This window comes from Heptranchias perlo, chromosome 3 (genome assembly GCF_035084215.1).
Source record: "Heptranchias perlo isolate sHepPer1 chromosome 3, sHepPer1.hap1, whole genome shotgun sequence".
Taxonomy (NCBI): domain Eukaryota; kingdom Metazoa; phylum Chordata; class Chondrichthyes; order Hexanchiformes; family Hexanchidae; genus Heptranchias; species Heptranchias perlo.
In genome coordinates, this window is record NC_090327.1 from 24,648,464 (window position 1) to 24,666,829 (window position 18,366).

At 42.1% G+C, this 18,366-nt stretch overlaps 1 protein-coding gene across 1 annotated transcript in view; it reads left to right on the forward strand.

Moving 5' to 3' along the window:
* The window catches only part of adgrb1a (adhesion G protein-coupled receptor B1a), a 516,358-nt gene that overhangs the window by 478,424 nt on the left and 19,568 nt on the right, over positions 1-18,366 (forward strand). The window contains exons 27-30 of the mRNA XM_067974780.1: positions 4,652-4,691; positions 5,902-5,985; positions 7,048-7,691; positions 16,944-17,015. Coding sequence (XP_067830881.1) covers positions 4,652-4,691; positions 5,902-5,985; positions 7,048-7,691; positions 16,944-17,015 — 840 coding nt within the window. The remainder of the gene's footprint in view (positions 1-4,651; positions 4,692-5,901; positions 5,986-7,047; positions 7,692-16,943; positions 17,016-18,366) is intronic.

Consider the following 18,366-nt stretch of genomic DNA (forward strand, 5'->3'; position numbering starts at 1 on the left):
AAAAAGATAACTATATTAGTTCAACAGATGTTGCATTGTATAATGGTACATTGTAAAGCCAAAGGGTTTCATGCTCATATTCTGAAGGTGTTAAGTTGTAGCTGGAGAAATCTACACGTCCTGTGCCCATTTCTATACCAGTGGGTTCCAGTACCACCCTCGTTCTGCTGATGTTTTACATTCATGCCTTGTCAGTGCAAACTCAAGAGCAACAATGTCATAGTTCTCAAAGTGCAGGGGAAAGTCAGGGATCATTTTTTTTTCCATTCCAATTCTCTTCCCTCTTCTGAAGGTGCAAATTCTTGCTGTAGTATGTTTCTGTGGGCACCAGCAGTTCCTGTCACGTCCTGGATATACGTACAAAATGGAGGGAAACCTAGACAAGCAAGGAACTGTGATCTGATTTTATTGTTTATTAATCAGTAAATTACAATCTGAACAACCTTTTCACCAGAAGCCACTGGGAAATGACCTTGTTGAGCAGTGAGTGTGAGGAAGCTTCTCAATGTGGAGGGTATCACAGTTGAGATCAATCCTGCCCTTGACCAATATCCAGACATGTACACTGCATAAAATCAGGAACAGGGACCATGACCAATTTTTTTTTTCCTTCCTTTACCTGAAGCCAATTGTAGCACTGCTACTTCTAACTAGCTGACATTATTTAACAGCACAGAATGAAACTTGGGACCTTCTGTATGGCTTAGTAGCACACTATGTGATTCATTCATCCACTTATTGATCAAAGAAACTGCAAAGTCATCTTATCATGGTTTGAGCTTTTCAATATTGGCTAATGTTTGTTATAATGAAAGGTTTGTAGTAACAAAAGGGATTAAACTTCAATGGAAAGGAAAATCGGGCGGGTGTATAACAGGTGGCTGATCTCCCACCATCCATTTTGTGCCCTCGCCAAAGCTGAATTTGACTATTTGAGGGTTAAGATAACAGGAGACTACAGGGAAGGTAGTGAGAGAAAAAGGTATGAGTGAGTTAGTTGGGGCAGTGCTTTCCACATATTGATTATTAGTTTCAAATGTTTGCCTCAACTGCATTACGTGCTCAACATTTCAGTTGTTCAAATAGTCAGCATAAAATATACAAGAGAATAGATCCGCTGATGCACTAGTCCCAACACTGTAACACAAACATCGGTATTGAAAAGTGTAACTAACTGAATTAAACATGTAAATAAGTAGGGCTCCATGACACTCTGGAACCCTTTTTTGATGAGAAAGTTATTCAGATTGTAGTTGATTTTTTAATAATCTATAAAAAGTCGATGGTCAGTCTTGGATGCCCTCCATTTTGAATGCACATCCAGGAAATGGCTGGAACTTAGAACAAGATTTATGTTTTTTTTAAATATTGTTTTATACTTGTGTATAGGACAACCCACATATCAGATGATTTCCCTCCCCCCTCCACAAAATCCAAACCCAAAAAATCCACGCCTCTTGTACAAGATAAGGCTCAACATTATTACTAAGCCATTTACCCAGCCATTTTCTCACCATCACGCCACGTGGCATCCACAAATATATTTTCTTCGTGTTCTGTCTCACTTCACTCTGCACATTCCTTTCAGTTGATGCTCCACTCCTCCAGTGCTGGAGAAGCAGAGCAACAGTTGACAGGCATCCAATGTTATGGTGTGGGTTGGGTTCACCTTTGGTGAAATCACTTTGTCATGAGTGAAACCTGAGGGCCAATATGACTGGGTGTAAGAGGACTCCACCGCCAACGTTTAGCCCCAAAGCAAGAACATAACATTCTAGCCTTACACAAGAGTATATAAATGTACATCTGATTAGTGTGGGTTGCACACTGCTGCCAAGATGTAATTAAAAGGAAGAAACAAAGACTTAGATTTATAAAGCGCCTTTCACGACCTCAGGACGTCCCAAAGCACTTTACAGCCAATGAAGTACTTTAAGTGTAGTCTCTGTTGTAATGTAGGAAATAATTATTCACAGACACAATTTGTGTGGGAATATTTGTTTATGCAATCAGTGGGGTCGATGTTCACTGCCTTTGCCTGGCATTAACAGCCTCAAAATGGGGTCAGTAGCCTTACCACCCGTTAATACCAGCCATGTGGCCGGCTCCATTTTAAAACAGGCCTACCACCGAGTGTCCAAAGCGCCGGCCAGTTTCAGGCGATAGGCTCCTCTTAATAGGGAAATCAGGGTCCTATGACGTAATCATAGAATCACAGAAAATTTACGGCACAGAAGGAGGCCATTCGGCCCATTGTTTCCGCGCAGGCCGAAAATGAGCCTCCCAGTCTAATCCCACTTTCCAGCAATTGGTCCGTAGCCCGGTAGGTTATGGCACTTCAGGTGCATATCCAGGTACTTTTTAAATGAGTTGAGGGTTTCTGCCTCTACCGCTCTTTCAGGCAGTGAGTTTCAGACTCCTACAATCCTCTGTGTGAAAAAAAAATTCCTCAGCACCCCTCTAATCTTTCTATCAATTACTTAAAATCTATGCCCCCTGATTATTGACATCTCTGCTAAGGGAAGTAGGTCCTTCCTATCCACTCTGTCGAGGCCCCTCATAATTTTGTACACCTCAATTAAATCACCCCTCAGCCTCCTCTGTTCCAAAGAAAACAACCCCAGCCTATCCAGTCTTTCCTCATGGCTAAAATTATCCAGTCCTGGCAACATCCTCGTAAATCTCCTTTGTACCCTCACATCCTTCCTGTAATGTGGTGACCAGAACTGTACGCAGTACTCAAGCTGTGGCCTAACTAGTGTTTTATATAGTTCTAGCATAACCTCCATGCTCTTATATTCTATGCCTCGGCTAATAAAGGAAAGTATTCCATATGCCTTTTTATCCACCTTATCTACCTGTCCTGTAATAGAACCCCGATTGCCATTTTTGATCAGAACTAGTCAGAGCCTGCGCCTTGCGCACTCCAACCAGTTCCACGGGTGATGAAATCGAAGAGGCCCAACAAAGGTAAGTGTCAAATTATTTTTGTGGGCTCCGGAGGAGCCGGAGTGCTCCTCCGGGGCCCACAAAAATAATGTGGACCCCGGCTGCCCTGGGACCCCTACCCTCCGCACAACCCCCCCTTGCAACTCACCTTACTAAGCGGCTGCCCTGGCCCGATCTTGAGTCCTCAATCTGGCAAGCTGCATCAGGACACCTCCCAAATTTAAATGAGACCTTGGCCTCAAAATTGAGGGGTCCTCTTCATTGCCAAGACAGGCGGTCGGCCAATGCGCTCCGCCGATCTGTTGGTTGAAATTCAAAATCAACCCCAATATGTCCCTGACTCTGTGCTTGGGAAAATGTTGTGTGAGATCATCAAAGAAGCGGCACATGTATCTCTACATTCAGCTTGATCATTGTGTGAAAATCAAAAAGAGAGGCTCATTGTAATAGGCTTGAGAAAGAGTATCACATACCATCTTATTGAGAAGAGGAACCTCGAGTTACAGTGCAAAAGCAGGTCCTTGCAAACTGGAAGGAGGCAGGAAAAAATACATAATATAATAAATGTGGAAACTAGCTCATGCCTGGTCACAAAAGGGAACTCCACTAGTGAGTTGGTATGATCACTGACCTGCATCTCCCTTCCCCAAGCCAATCCTATTGAAATGAGGAACAATGTGAGCACCGCAGTAAGTGATGGTCCCGACACCATCAAAACAGAAGATCGTGATGCCAAGCATGTCACAACTCCCAGTTACTGGCAATGGTAGTACTCTGCTTACATTCAGGTCAGAAACTGAGGGAAAATCAGCAGAGTAATCCAGTGCAATTACCAAGGAAAGCATGGTACACAAAGGAAGAGTTCTGGGCATGGAGAAAAGCATGTTCTTAGCTGACATGACAGTAGCATCCTTCCAAAACTAAAACGTTGGCATAGTTGTAGTGAGTTTAAAATGATTGTGTGGCATTACCACCTCTTCTCAACCTGCCTAGAGGTTTGCTTTGTGTCTAACCTACAAATTCCATCTTCCTTAAAAGTCTTACAAGCCAATTTGCTTTATTCAGAAATGGAAAGGGAGCTACAGCAAGGTAATTATGTGCCTTTCACACCATTGTTTAAAAATAACTAAGATAAAAATGTTTTTAAAAAAACGAATAGAGTTTGAGCTCCAATGGATAGAATGGTAAATTTTGTGACTCGAGACAGAACCTCTCTTGACAGGAACGTGGATTGGAGAATTGGGCACGAAGGTCAGCACGCCCAAATCAAGGTGAACCTAATTTGCCAGTGATTAAATTGTGTTTGATTCCCCAATCTGTGCTCCCTATCAAGTGAGTTTTTTCACCTGGAGACACGCCTTGCAAAATGTACTCTCTGGTGCTTTCTGCCATGCTATAGCAGTGGATCTTTCAGTGCAATCTACTCCTTTCTGGTCCACCACCTAGCTGCTCCTCTTTTAGGCATCAAGATGGCTTCAGTTTCAATAGGAAGTTAATTTTGAGGCCAGTTAATGTTTCGCCACAACACCACTCAGGTTGGTGCAGCTTACAGTCAGTATCTGCCACAGTTGCCCATGAACACTAACTGGTTGCAGTAAGTCCTCATTGTTCAAGCAAAAGGGGAACATTAAATGTCAGGAAAAAGACACCCAGCAGGATTATTTGTCATCACTTCTAAACTACTTTTCCCTAACTTTTATAGACTGACTTTGAAAAGGATGTAGATATGGCATGTAGATCAGGTAAGTGATTAAATAATTTTGTATAAGATTTACAATCTTTTTTAAATAGAATTTTATTTTCTCTCACCTCTCCCAAAGACTCCTTGCTGTGGTACAGTTCCACAGATGCCATCTACTGCTTTGGCCAAGTAATCAGTATTTATGTGTGTGGCCTCACAGCAGTGATTATTGGCTGGCTGTTCAACCATTAATGGAATACCAGCTGAGCCCAATCCTGTTCTCACCCGATGTCCCCATACATGCATTTCCAGTAGTGGGCCATTGGATAATGATCAGGAGATGGAACCTTGATCAATTTTTTTTCTTCTTGTTCCTCATAACCAGGGCACCGTGGCTACTTCTAGTACCCCTGCTGATGCCAAGGCTGGTTTTATTGCGGTCTGAGTGGGATGAACATGCTTTATGCTGACTTTTGTTTTTACAACTCTTCTGTACATGTCTTATTTTAAGAATTGCTAAGCTCCATCTGGAGATTTTGGGATTGGATTTCCTTGGAGCTTCTACTGTAATTTTGGGGGAAACCCTGTTTACATATGCAAAAGGGGTTTCCACTTCTGTTATGGCGCAGAGCGGGAAAAGCTCTGAGGAAACTCACCCCATTCATTTTCTGTGCTTTACTGACTATATTAAGGCACCTGGCTAGTTGTTGCAATGGGGAACTCGTTAAGACCTAGAATCATAGAAGAATCATAGAAAATTTATGGCACAGAAGGAAGCCATTCGGCCCATTGTGTCCACGCTGGCCCAAAATGAGCCACCCAGCCTAATCCCACTTTGCAGCACTTGGTCCGTAGCCTTGTAGGTCACGGCACTTCAGGTGCACATCCAGGTATTTTTTAAATGAGTTGAGGGTTTGACCCAACTGCACACTGTACTTGGAGTGCTGATCGAGCATGTACATACAGTCAATAAAGCATTGAAAATAACTCTGTTGTGTGATCTTTGCTTGTTTGTAGTGGTAAAAAGTAACTTCCAAGATCCTTTCTTTAGATTAGAGGCTTTATCTGATCAGTTGCCTCTGAAACAGCTATAATTAAAGCAAACAGCTGGTATTTTACTCCTTACGGAAATTATATTCTTGTAAACTGCACATTTTAGAGTTGATTTTTTTTTCCTTGAGGGAAGCTGAGTATGGGTGCTGATGGATTGTATTGCAACACTACTTGAGACAGTTTTAGTTATTCTTTCTTTAAATTCATATTCTTTTTAGTTTACCAAGGTGAAGGATGTCAGCGCTGGGGAGTGGAACACTTTTCTACTTTGAGAAAGCAGTGTCAGGATCAAGCACTCCCAGGTTAGGAATAGCATGGGCTAGATACTGAATAAAGCTCCCTCTACTCTGCACCAACAACATGCCTTTAATCCCAGTCGAAGTAGACCAACCCCACCCAGCCCTCTCCCGCCAACTACTCTAATGTGACATTTCCATTTCTGACACCAGCCAACTTTATGTCCTCTCTGTGAAATTGCCAGTTTAGTGCCAATGTGTACTGTGGGATCGTCACGAAGAGCTGGGTTGAGAGCACCCAAATGTTATACTTTAAAAAAAAAATCACATTTCAGAGAATGTTTTCTTTGGAATAGCAGAAGCAGAAAGAAAAACATAAAAGAGCAGGTGCTGCAGAGGCATGTAGGCTAATTGGGAAAAAAATAATCCTGTGCCTTTGTTCATTAATGGTGCAGAGGGTTCTCTGGTTGAAAAGGCCCTTGTGTGATGCAACACCAGTTCCATTGTGTTATTTCAGGTTTTAAAAAAAAATTGAGTTTTTGTGAGATTTTTTAGATGTTGGTGCAATAGGAAGATTAACCCTTCATGTGCTATAGATGAATGTGCTTATCTAGGTTCTCTCAGGCTAAGGAGGGTGTAAAATCTAAATTCAGATAAAAGGATAGAGAATGGGAACGAAGTGAGAATGAGGAAAATGGAACAAGGCCAAGTAAATTGTTGCTTTTGCTTATATATATATATATATAAAATCATGTTTAAGTATTTATTTTACTGATTTATTGTTAATATTATAGCAATAAAACTATTCCTATATTTGAATAGCTTTATTACCATAAAATTAGTGTTTTATTACAGTGTGTGAACCAAAAGCAAAACAAAACCGGTCATCCAGGGAGACCGTAGCGAGCAAATTCACATTTATGTAAATAGAGCCCTGTATGAGGTTCAGTAAAACAGCTGTGAAGGTCTGGTGGTCCTGTTAGTGATTCCCTTTTCATGTAGCGCTTTGCCACATGTTGCTAGCCAGTTACCACTCACAGAACCACCCAGAAACATTGTCTAATGATGTTTAGCATTTGTTTTTTTTGTTAATGAAATATAACACGGTTATTATTCTCCATGTTACAGTTTTAAATAAAGATATCAACGCCGTCCGAACAGGAACACTCACAGGAACTCTAAAACGCTCAATGGTCCAGGAGGATGACATGAAAATGAAATTCAACCATCAAAAGTTGTCTGGCTTCTCAAGTCTTCCAGCAAATGTGTCGAAAATGCATCTCCAGGGATCATTGAACTATCCAGGATCATTAAACATGAACGAGTTTAGCGACCACACCTTGAAAATAAATAAGAGCGAACAGCCGAAATCAATATATATATGTGACGGTGACATTTTCAAGCAGTTAGACTCGGAACTAGCACGAGCACAGGAACAAGTGATAGATACTAACTATGTTATCTTGCCCACCAACACCTCAACCCTGAGGGCCAAACCAAAAGACGATAGCAAATATAATATTAACATTAGTCAACTGCCCCAGACTAGACTTATTCATCTTAATGCAGACAGTGGGTTTTGTGCAAAAAACTCACCGATGGATCACATTAATATTACTTGCAATGAAAGGGCTTCTCCTGGCCACCAGACACAGAGTACTGCAAATGAAACGCAGCTCCCTCATAACCTGTGCGACACGGGTGATTCAGGGAACTCAGGGATGGTGTCCAAAAGCGAGACAGTTTCTACACTATCCACAAGCTCGTTGGAGGTAAGGAAATAAAATAGGAATTCTCTCTCTCACTTAGACAATTTCAGATTTAATTTTACCCTTTGGTATATAATTGCCAGTAGTACTCACGTCCACAAGGGGAACAGTGGCAATTGAGAGCTGAAAATAATTATCCAAGAGCTCTGTTGTGAACCTTATTCAAATGTGGCTTATTACTGGTCTGTGTTAAATATTATAATGGCTCCAGCGCATTATGACATGCCATGTCAGGACACTATTTTTGCCTGCATAATTTCCCCACGCTGCCATATCTATTCTCAGTTGTGCCTTCATGGGAGGAGGCAAGCAGAGGTCAGGTGATTCTCTGCAGGAAGGAAGGGAAAATTGGAATGCAGGTCACCCCAGGCTAATTTCATGGACTCCTTGTGTTGTCCGATGTCAGTGCCAAATGAAAGCATTGAAAAAGACAACCTATTCACCTGGCCACCTACTTGGTTGTCAGCACGTTAACGGGATGGTTACTTGAAGTGGAGGAAGGAAAAGCAAAAAGCAGAGCAAAAAGAAATAACTTCCAAAGGCTCCAAATCTGTCACAAACCTGTTGAGGTATCTGACCTTTTTAACCTTTCCCCCTCTTGCTCCTTTGAAAAGTAAACTAATTGACCCAGAAATTGCGCTGAGTGGCGAACGGATGTTGCCCGCCGCTTATAAGTAACTAACTCACTCACCCACAAACTTTTTGCGGGCTTCTGGGCACCAACTTGCTTCACTGGAGACCTGCAAGAAACGCAGTGGTCGTTTCTGGGCTTCTCTTAGCCGTGAGAGTGAGGAAAGGATTTCTCCCCTCAACCAGTCAGCTGGAAGCATCATTGACAAGCCGCACAGTCAGAACCAGGAAGTGAAAGCCTCCTTCACAAGCCACGCGCACTAAGAACCAGGAAATGTCAGGTAGATTAGTAAATTCTCTATAAAATTAGTTAGAGAAAGCAAAATAAAGAGAGGGTAAAATTAAAAGACAGGTAAAAGAGACAGAAAGAATAAGTAAAAAAAAACAATTTTAAATTACATTTTTTTATATATGTCCCCAATGACAATTAATATCAGGAGGAATAAGACTCCACATTTTCAAAAGTTAATTTTCAGTGCCAGAGAGGTTGTTTGGCTGTCATTAATACTTACCATGCCGTTAAAAGTTGATTTAGACCTAAAAAACCCAGTGTACCTTTTTTATGGAGAGATTAGTTCGTTTCCAGCTAAGCAGTGCAGCAAGTTCCTGCTAGTCCATTCATTCAGCCGGCGAGATCTCTTCAAGCAAAGCTTTCAAACGAGCATGGCAATTGACAGAGCAATTTCCGGATTGCCCAATATTCACCCAAATACTACGTGCTAATTCCGGATTGTCCGCGTGGCTTGTGAAGGAGGCTTTCACTTCCTGGTTCTGACTGTCAATGATGCTTCCAGCTGACTGGTTAGAATCATAGAAGTTTACAACACGGAAACAGGCCCTTCAGCCCAACATGTCCATGTCGCCCAGTTTATACCACTAAGCTAGTCCCAATTGCCTGCACTTGACCCATATCCCCCTATACCCATCTTACCCATGTAACTGTCCAAATGCTTTTTAAAAGACAAAATTGTACCCGCCTCTACTACTGCCTCTGGCAGCTCGTTCCAGACACTCACCACCCTTTTAGTGAAAAAATTGCCCCTCTGGACCCTTTTGTATCTCTCCCCTCTCACCTTAAATCTATGCCCCCTTGTTATAGACTCCCCTACCTTTGGGAAAAGATTTTGACTATCTACCTTATCTATGCCCCTCATCATTTTATAGACTTCTATAACATCACCCCTAAACCTCCTACTCTCCAGGGAAAAAAGTCTCAGTCTATCCAACCTCTCCCTATAAGTCAAACCATCAAGTCCCGGTAGCATCCTAGTAAATCTTTTCTGCACTTTCTAGTTTAATGATATCCTTTCTATAGTAGGGTGACCAGAACTGTACACAGTATTCCAAGTGTGGCCTTACTAATGTCTTGTACAACTTCAACAAGACATCCCAACTCCTGTATTCAATGTTCTGACCAATGAAACCAAGCATGCTGAATGCCTTCTTCACCACCCTATCCACCTGTGACTCCACTTTCAAGGAGCTATGAATCTGTACTCCTAGATCTTTTTGTTCTATAACTCTCCCCAATGCCCTACCATTAACGGAGTAGGTCCTGGCCCGATTCGATCTACCAAAATGCATCATCTCACATTTATCTAAATTAAACTCCATCTGCCATTCATCGGCCCACTGGCCCAATTTATCAAGATCCCGTTGCAATCCCAGATAACCTTCTTCACTGTCCACAATGCCACCAATCTTGGTGTCATCTGCAAACTTACTAACCATGCCTCCTAAATTCTCATCCAAATCATTAATATAAATAACAAATAACAGCGGACCCAGCACCGATCCCTGAGGCACACCGCTGGTCACAGGCCTCCAGTTTGAAAAAGAACCCTCTACAACCACCCTCTGTCTTCTGTCGTCAATCCAATTTTGTATCCAATTGGCTACCTCACCTTGGATCCCGTGAGATTTAACCCTATGTAACAACCTACCATGCGGTACCTTGTCAAAGGCTTTGCTAAAGTCCATGTAGACCACGTCTACTGCACAGCCCTCATCTATCTTCTTGGTTACCCCTTCAAAAAACTCAATCAAATTCGTGAGACATGATTTTCCTCTCACAAAACCATGCTGACTGTTCCTAATCAGTCCCTGCCTCTCCAAATGCCTGTAGATCCTGTCTCTCAGAATACCCTCTAACAACTTACCCACTACAGATGTCAGGCTCACCGGTCTGTAGTTCCCAGGCTTTTCCCTGCCGCCCTTCTTAAACAAAGGCACAACATTTGCTACCCTCCAATCTTCAGGCACCTCACCTGTAGCGGTGGATGATTCAAATATCTCTGCTAGGGGACCCGCAATTTCCTCCCTAACCTCCCATAACGTCCTGGGATACATTTCATCAGGTCCCGGAGATTTATCTACCTTGATGCGCGTTAAGACTTCCAGCACCTCCCTCTCTTGAGGGGAAAGATCCTTTCCTCGCTCTCACGGCTCAGAGAAGCCCAGAAATGACCGCTGCGCTTCTTGCAGGTCTCCAGTGAAGCAAGTTGGTGCCCAGAAGCCTGCAAAAAGTTTGTGGGTGAGTGAGTTAGTTACTTACAAGCGGCGGGCAACATCCGTTCGCCACTCAGCGCAATTTCTGGGTCAATTAGTTTACTTTTCAAAGGAGCAAGAGGGGGAAAGGTGAAAAGGTCAGATACCTCAACAGGTTTGTGACAGATTTGGAGCCTTTGGAAGTTATTTCTTTTTACTCTGCTTTTTGCTTTTCCTTCCTCCACCAAGTAACCATCCCGCTAACATGCTGACAACCAAGTAGGTGGCCAGGTGAATAAGTTGTCTGGTGATTTACCGGATATCTGCAAGCAGCCAGGCCTAGCTGCACTTTTGAGTGGCTGCTCACCAGCAGGGGAGCCCCAATATCGCACGAGTGGCTAGCACCGCTTAAGGGCAGCCTGCACCTCTTATTTGCAAATTATAAAATACGGGTCCAAACGGAGTCTGAACGGAGATCAGATATCGCACACGTGAAGCACAGATGCAGGTTCCATCCCTATGTTTACAAACTGTTGAGTAATGTTAAAACATTGAATAAAAGTTGCGCACTACTAAATTCCACATCCTCCAATCTGCACGCCAGACCTCACCAATTTGCCGATCTGAGCTTGTACCAGGATTGTGAGAGTGCATGCACCAAGGTTATCTGATGATGCACTAGAGCACTTAGTGCAAGAATTGGACAGAAGGAGGGGCATCCAATATCTGCAAAGGGGCAAGAGGCCCTCCAGACATATGCTGAAAGGGCAGTGGGAGGCAGTAGGAGACGAAGTCAATGCCAGGCGCATAGCACCATGAACGTGGATGCAGTGCAGGAAGAAGTTCAATGCTTTGACACGAGTGGTCAAGGTGAGTGAGGTCAACTGTCAAGTAGCATCTCCTACCAACTGCACCACAAACTGCATCCACTGCTCCACGCACTACAACCCCATCACCCACATACCAACAAACTCTTTCAATCAGTACTCAAATCTTCCAATCAGATGCTTCCTCTCACCCTCACACATTACCACTATTGCGAACCGCACACCCACAACAGGTCACGTACACTGGCAGCTATTCAACCATGACAGGCACATCACCCAAACATCTTGCAGAACACTCAACGACACACGTCTCGCTTTCTTGCAGGAGAAGATGGCACGTAACAGGAGGCAGAAAGTGGCAATGGCTCCACGGAACATCAACCTGCTGTCCTCTCTCAGGATGGTAGCATTCCTGTCCCACCCCTGCCACTCTGCCAGTTCCCTTGCTGTTGCCTGTCAGCTAGCCAGCCCTCTCCCTGTTGGGTATTGAAACTTCATTATAGGAACAGGAGTAGGCCATTTAGCCCCTTGAGCCTGTTCCGCCATTCATTGAGATCATGGTTGATCTGTGATCTAACTCCATATACCTGCCCTAGCCCCATATCCCTTAATACCTTTGGTTAACAAAAATCCATCAATCTCAGATTTAAAATTAACAATTGAGCTAGCATCAACTGCCGTTTGCAGAGATCGTTCCAAAATTCTACCATCTTTGCATGTGGAAGCATTTCCTAAGTTCACTCCTGCAAGTCCTGGCTCTAATATATAGGCTATGTCTACTAGTCCTAGTGTTCAAGTGTAGGAGATCTCCAAAAACAGGTACAAATGCATCAGCAGCCAGAAGCAATAATCCAGCAACTAACCTGTAAATCCTGCATGATCCCTTTAAATAGCACTGGTGTGGGGTCCTCCATGCTGTTTACAACCTGTTCATCTGTGAGAGGTTAAGACAGTAAAATCGAATCAGTCCCTTTAAATCAGTGTTGCACACTGATCTAACGCATATTCTCCCTACTTTACAAGCCGCCAGTGTTCGTTATCTGCGCGTGCGCAAATACCTTTACCAAGATGGCATTGGGTGCACGTCACGTTAGCAATGGGGGCACGCATTCCGGGCGCCACTTTGGGTTCTAAGGAGGCCGTGTAGTGTCTACAAAACGGGTGCTATGCGGCCTAATTTATAGCCTGTAGTCTTTGCCCACTGAGTCACATCAGCAACCAGTAATCCATAACAACAGGATTTTCAACTCCCTCCTTTTCTTTTTCAGGTGAAGCCAGAAAACAATATTAAGGTTTCGTTGGAAGCATTATACTTACATAGAATGGTTAAAATTTATTTTGATTTCCTGATATGAATGTGACGACATTGAAAATACATTCTTTGTTTTTCCTCCGACTTGCCGTAATTGGGCAAGGTCTATAACATTTCAACCCTGAAATTTTTCCATGGGATGCTGGTGTACAAATGTTTTAACGCATTTGTATGAATTTCCTCCTTCCTGTATTTTAACAGGGATTAACCCGTTTATTTTAAACAGATTAACGCCTCCACTAAAATAGCAGAGAGAGGAATTGTATTCACATATTTTAAGTGTTTGTATACAGTTTAAGACCTCTGTGGAGGGAGGAGTTTTAGGTAAACGTGTTAAGCATTTGTAAGTTAGTATCTACGATATAATTTCAGGGCCTCTATCTCCAAATGGATGAGAGTACTGTTTCTGTTAAAGTTACAGGGGGTGATTTTCAACCTCAAGAACGGGTGGGTTGGGGGTGGGTGGGAATTGAAAATAGTTGTTTTTTTGGGTCACAACCGCAAAATTTTTGGATTTGGCATTCCCAGTGTACTTTTATGCACCGACGTTAAACCCAGAAATAAAGCCGGGTTGTGGTTGCGACCCAAAAAACAACTATTTTCAACTCCCACCCATCCCCAACCCACCCATTCTTGGGGTTTAAAGTCACCCCCATGGAGTAGGAGTGGGGGGACGACAATTTTCAACTGTCGGCTGCCAGTTTTTTGCCTGAAAAGTAAACAGCCAGCAATTAAAAATTGGTGGAGGTGGGGACATCTCGACTGCCTCTTGGACACCCAAGGCTTGTCTGATACAATTTTCAGGCGGGCCTGTAAATGGGAGTGCAGCACGCCCATCTCAAACAGGCAAAAGGCTGCTTAAATGTGCAAAACGGGGTCCTTCGCCGGTTGTAGGACTACTGGAGGCTGCTCAAAAAACAGCCCAACAAATTCCTGCTGCTGGTGGGCCCCGCGAAAAAATCTCAGTCCGGCTGCCAGCCAGTTCAAGACCCCTCCCCGGGATTACCTTCCCCCAGACCAACCTGTCAGTGGACTCAGCATGGGAGCTTGGCAATTTCCTGCCCTCCCAAAACCGACGAGCTAAAGCGGGCCACCCACTTGGCGTCGGAGCTCATCCACAGCATGTTGATAACGTCCTGGTTTCCTGGAAGCCGCTCCGCCGGCTTTGCGCCGGTTTTAGGTGCAACTTGAAAATCGCCCTGAGGTGCCTACAGTGGATGTATGAAGTTGATCATAGAAAATTGTTTTCTCTTGTCACGTAATATTTCTATCCATATATTGAAGTATTTTTCAGCAGCCTTTTTTTTGTTCCCTTCAAATTCTTTATTGATTCCTTTTTGGTACAGTTTTTCTTATTGAGCCATCCTGTAAGGCAGAAAAGCTTTATTTTACGTGTGGGCACAACTTGCACTCTTCAGACTTGTCTATCTTTGGCTGACTCAGTGGTTCTTTTGAAAATGAAGATCTGTATTTTTCTAAGTTTGCATCTATTTAATAAGCAACAGGCTTTTTCATGGACTTTGGTAAATTATAATTTCCTCCAGGTTCCCTCTCTCCCATCCGGTTTACCCATTGCTTTCCCCTTGTCATCATGAGTTCTGTTAGAGTCAGGAGACTGCAGTGGCGGGTGAAATGGACTTCTCTAGTTTATTTACAAATGCAGTTATCAGCTCATCAGCTGGCAAGTTGGAAGCACCTTTCATCAAGCCAGGAACAATCCCGCCGGGCTTTTCCCATTGTACCCTGAAATGAGATGGGCATCCTGTCGCTAAACCATACACTTAACTGTCCAAAAGCACATAAACAATGAGGGCAGGCAAGCTTGAATGATGGGATTACAATTTTGAGCCCTCTCATTAAGAGTCACTGTATCACTGAGTAGCTCATGCAGTTTGTCAGAATTAAGTTGCTGTTCACATTATTAATTGAGTTAAACCAATCCACTCCAGAAATGAGCTGGTATTTGTCAAAGAGGAGGGACAGTCTATGGAATTGTCTCATAATCTTAAATGTTGTAATAATGGGAGATACATGTACACTAACTAGTGTCTATCTCAATTATCCCTTATCTCGAAGCAGGTAGCTACAGGCAGTCTGGCAGCAGACATTTGATAAAGACTTCCCTTTCCAATCAAGGAGTATCATAAATCGAAATAGTGAATTTTGGGCAATGCTCTTTAGTTATGATGGCACTAGAGCTGAACTTTATGTAGTCACTGCAGGAAAAGTGATGCACAAATTGTTTTCTCTCAGTCTGCCTCTAGCTTTCAGTTTTTGATTATAAGGCAGGTTGAGGAGTGACTGGGAAATACAGATAAGTATACAGGTAAGTGAGCTCTTTTTTAACACAAGTATATGAGTTGATTCAATAGATTAGTTTCCTTTCACTCTGCATTATGTATTCAAATAACTGTATAGACATTGTACCAGGTAAACTGATGAAGAATTGAAATTAGAAATAGCAGATAATCCAAATTACTGGAGGAGAAAGTAGCTCTATATTTTTGATTTTAAAAGTCATCTTACAGATGCAAAAGGAACATGCAAGAATACTGTGCCTGCTAAGAATGCTTGAAGGAACCAGCTGTTTCTGTTTCATTACATTTAGAGATGTAAGCACCAGTCTCCACAGGAGCTCAAACTCAAAGTTAAATGGGACTAGAGGAGCGCCCCGATTTTAGTAAAGACTGCATGTAACTGAGCCATACAGACTAAAACATCCCAGAGTAGAATTTCCATGGGAGTTCCCTGATCTCTCGCCGTAAATTTGGCAGAAGGTCAGCAGAAGCGCCGGATAAATCCATGGAAACAGCCATGTATGATGTTTCTCAAGGGTTTCTCCTGAAGTTATTACAGGAGAACCCCTGCGTAATATTACTAACGATCAGCTTTGATATTTGGTTAGTGCTGAGTTAGCTGATTTTAGCCATTGCGGTAGCTGGAACACTTCAATTGGCCTTTGTGCTCCTGGGCTATGGAGGAAAAATCAACCACGGGTCCCCCGTCCTGATTGTTTTCCAATGTCCCTTGGTGAAAAGTGCAAGTGTGTGCATGTTGGACAATGATTGGCTACATTGCCAACACAACTGAATTTCCTAACACTTGCTTTCTGGGTTTACACATGAAGAATAGCCACTTGAGTGAAATACCAAGTTCAGTTATCTAAAAGATCATCAAAATTTTTTTTTTTTAAATTGAGGGAAAGAATACAAATGCAAACAGTGTTGATTTATTTTGGAAGAGAGTGCATCAAAAGTGAATTTGACAGATTGAAATACATATTTATTAAAGACATCTTTTTTTAAAAAAAACAAGAAGAAACAAAAATATCAGGCAAAGTTTTCTGAGATCATGCCACTGGCATGGTCTCGAACACAATAGATGACTTATTGGAAAATCGCAGGCAGTGCATCCACAATTTTCCGATAAACTGCACGCAAGGTGCCACCATTGGTATGTGATTTTGGAAAAATTTTGCCCGTAGATTTATAGCAGACCGTTTATTTTGAGTAGAATTTATTCTGTGTAACTTCAGAGCCAGCCTACTGCTGGAGACCCATCATGTTGATTCTCCCCTTCCCCCTGCCCCCCAAAGGAAAAGAATTGATCTTAATACTTTTGATAAAATGTTGGAGAGAAGAATTTAATTTAAATGTTTTAAGTTTTTGCATGTTGGTTTCCCAGAGCATAATTTCAGGCCCTATAAGAATAGGAGAATAAAATGAGAAAAGGCCGTTGGGTAAATTTAGCATATTTCCTCTACAGACCCTGTACATTTTGTTCTATCATAGGTTCTGTCTAACCCAATTAATGTCGCTGTGGGGAAAGTATCTTCTAATCTCTACTCTTGCAGGAGACTTGCGAATTTTGTACTTGTGTCCTCTAGTTCTGTGATTGAAATCTAAGTTGAATAACCTGTTTCTGTCTATGTGTCCCTGAATCTCCTTTTCTTCAGTGAAAATAAGTTCAGTTCTTTGTGTCTTCTTTTATAATCTATAGAGCCCTAAATCCCAGAATAATCCTAGTCGCTCCTCCCTGAACTCTCTCCAATGTGTCAGTGTACCTTTGAAGGTAGGATAATAAAAATTGTGTACACTAGTCTAAAGGGCTGATTTTATGAACTTGTGCTCCAAGCGTGGAGTTTCATTTTGCTGAATGATCATATTGGGATTTTCTGCCCAATTAAAATTAATATCAGATTCCTGATATGCAATCCCAGCAGACAAAGCTTCACACTGGGAGCAGAATTAAGAAAATTACCCTTAAATGTGCTGTTTAATCATGAGTTTTACAGATCCTGTGACAACGGACACCCCACTGTGTACATGTTGTTTCATATTTATGTATATTTTCTTATCTCATCTAAATTAAAAATGGTTTGTCATTCCTTACCCATTCACTTAATTTATCCCGATGTCTTTGAAGGCTACAAATCATTCTGATTACCTAGCTTATATAGTTTGGTGCCATCAGCAAATTTTATATTGCAACAGAGTTCCTCCTGCATTTCATTTATGAATAGTGCAAACATTAAGGGACCTAGAACATACCCCATGAAACTGCATTAATTACTGCCCCCAGACAGAGCTTATTCCATTTAGTACCTTCTGCTCTCTATTCCCAAGCCAGTTTTCAGTACAGTTAGTTAATTTCTTAAAGACCTTTCATATGTTGGACTTTATCAGGCGCCTTCTAAAAATGTAAATGAATTACATCAACTGAACAGCTCTCGTCCTTTAATTAATTTACCTCCTCAAAGAATTTCAGTAGATTTATGAGGCGTGACCTATTGCTTCTAAAACCATGCTGACTGCTCCTTATCTCGTAATGGCCTTTGTGTCGTTGAGATGGACATTATTAATGTCCTATAAAGTGCACTTGAGCAATTTCCCTACCATTGATGTTACACTAACTTATCTATAATTCCGTGTTTCATGCCTCACTCCTTTTTTGAATATAATGACAGCCACAAACTCCTAGTCTTCGGGTACAACTCTCATATTTAAAATCATAGAAACTATAGCTGGTGGGAAACCATTCATCCGTTCACGCCTATGATGGTGTTGGCTCTTCAACTGGAGCTATCTGCTTTTATCCCATCTACCTGCTTTTGCCGTAAATCCTTTTATCTTCGTCCTTTTCAAATACTTATCCAATTCCCTTTTAAATAATATAGTTCGTGCCTGATGACCAGTTGTGGTAAAGCATTCATGTTCAAATAACCCTCCGCTAAGGAAAAAAAATTCTTCTAACTTTTCCCTTCAATCTTCTAGTGAAGATTTAGAGTTTTTGCCCCAATGTCACCAATTTGCCAACCAGTGGGAACAATCTTTAATTATTTACATCTGTAAACTTTTCTTAATTTTGAATGCCACTATTAAATACCTCCTTAACCTTCTCTGTTCCATTGAAAAATGCTCCA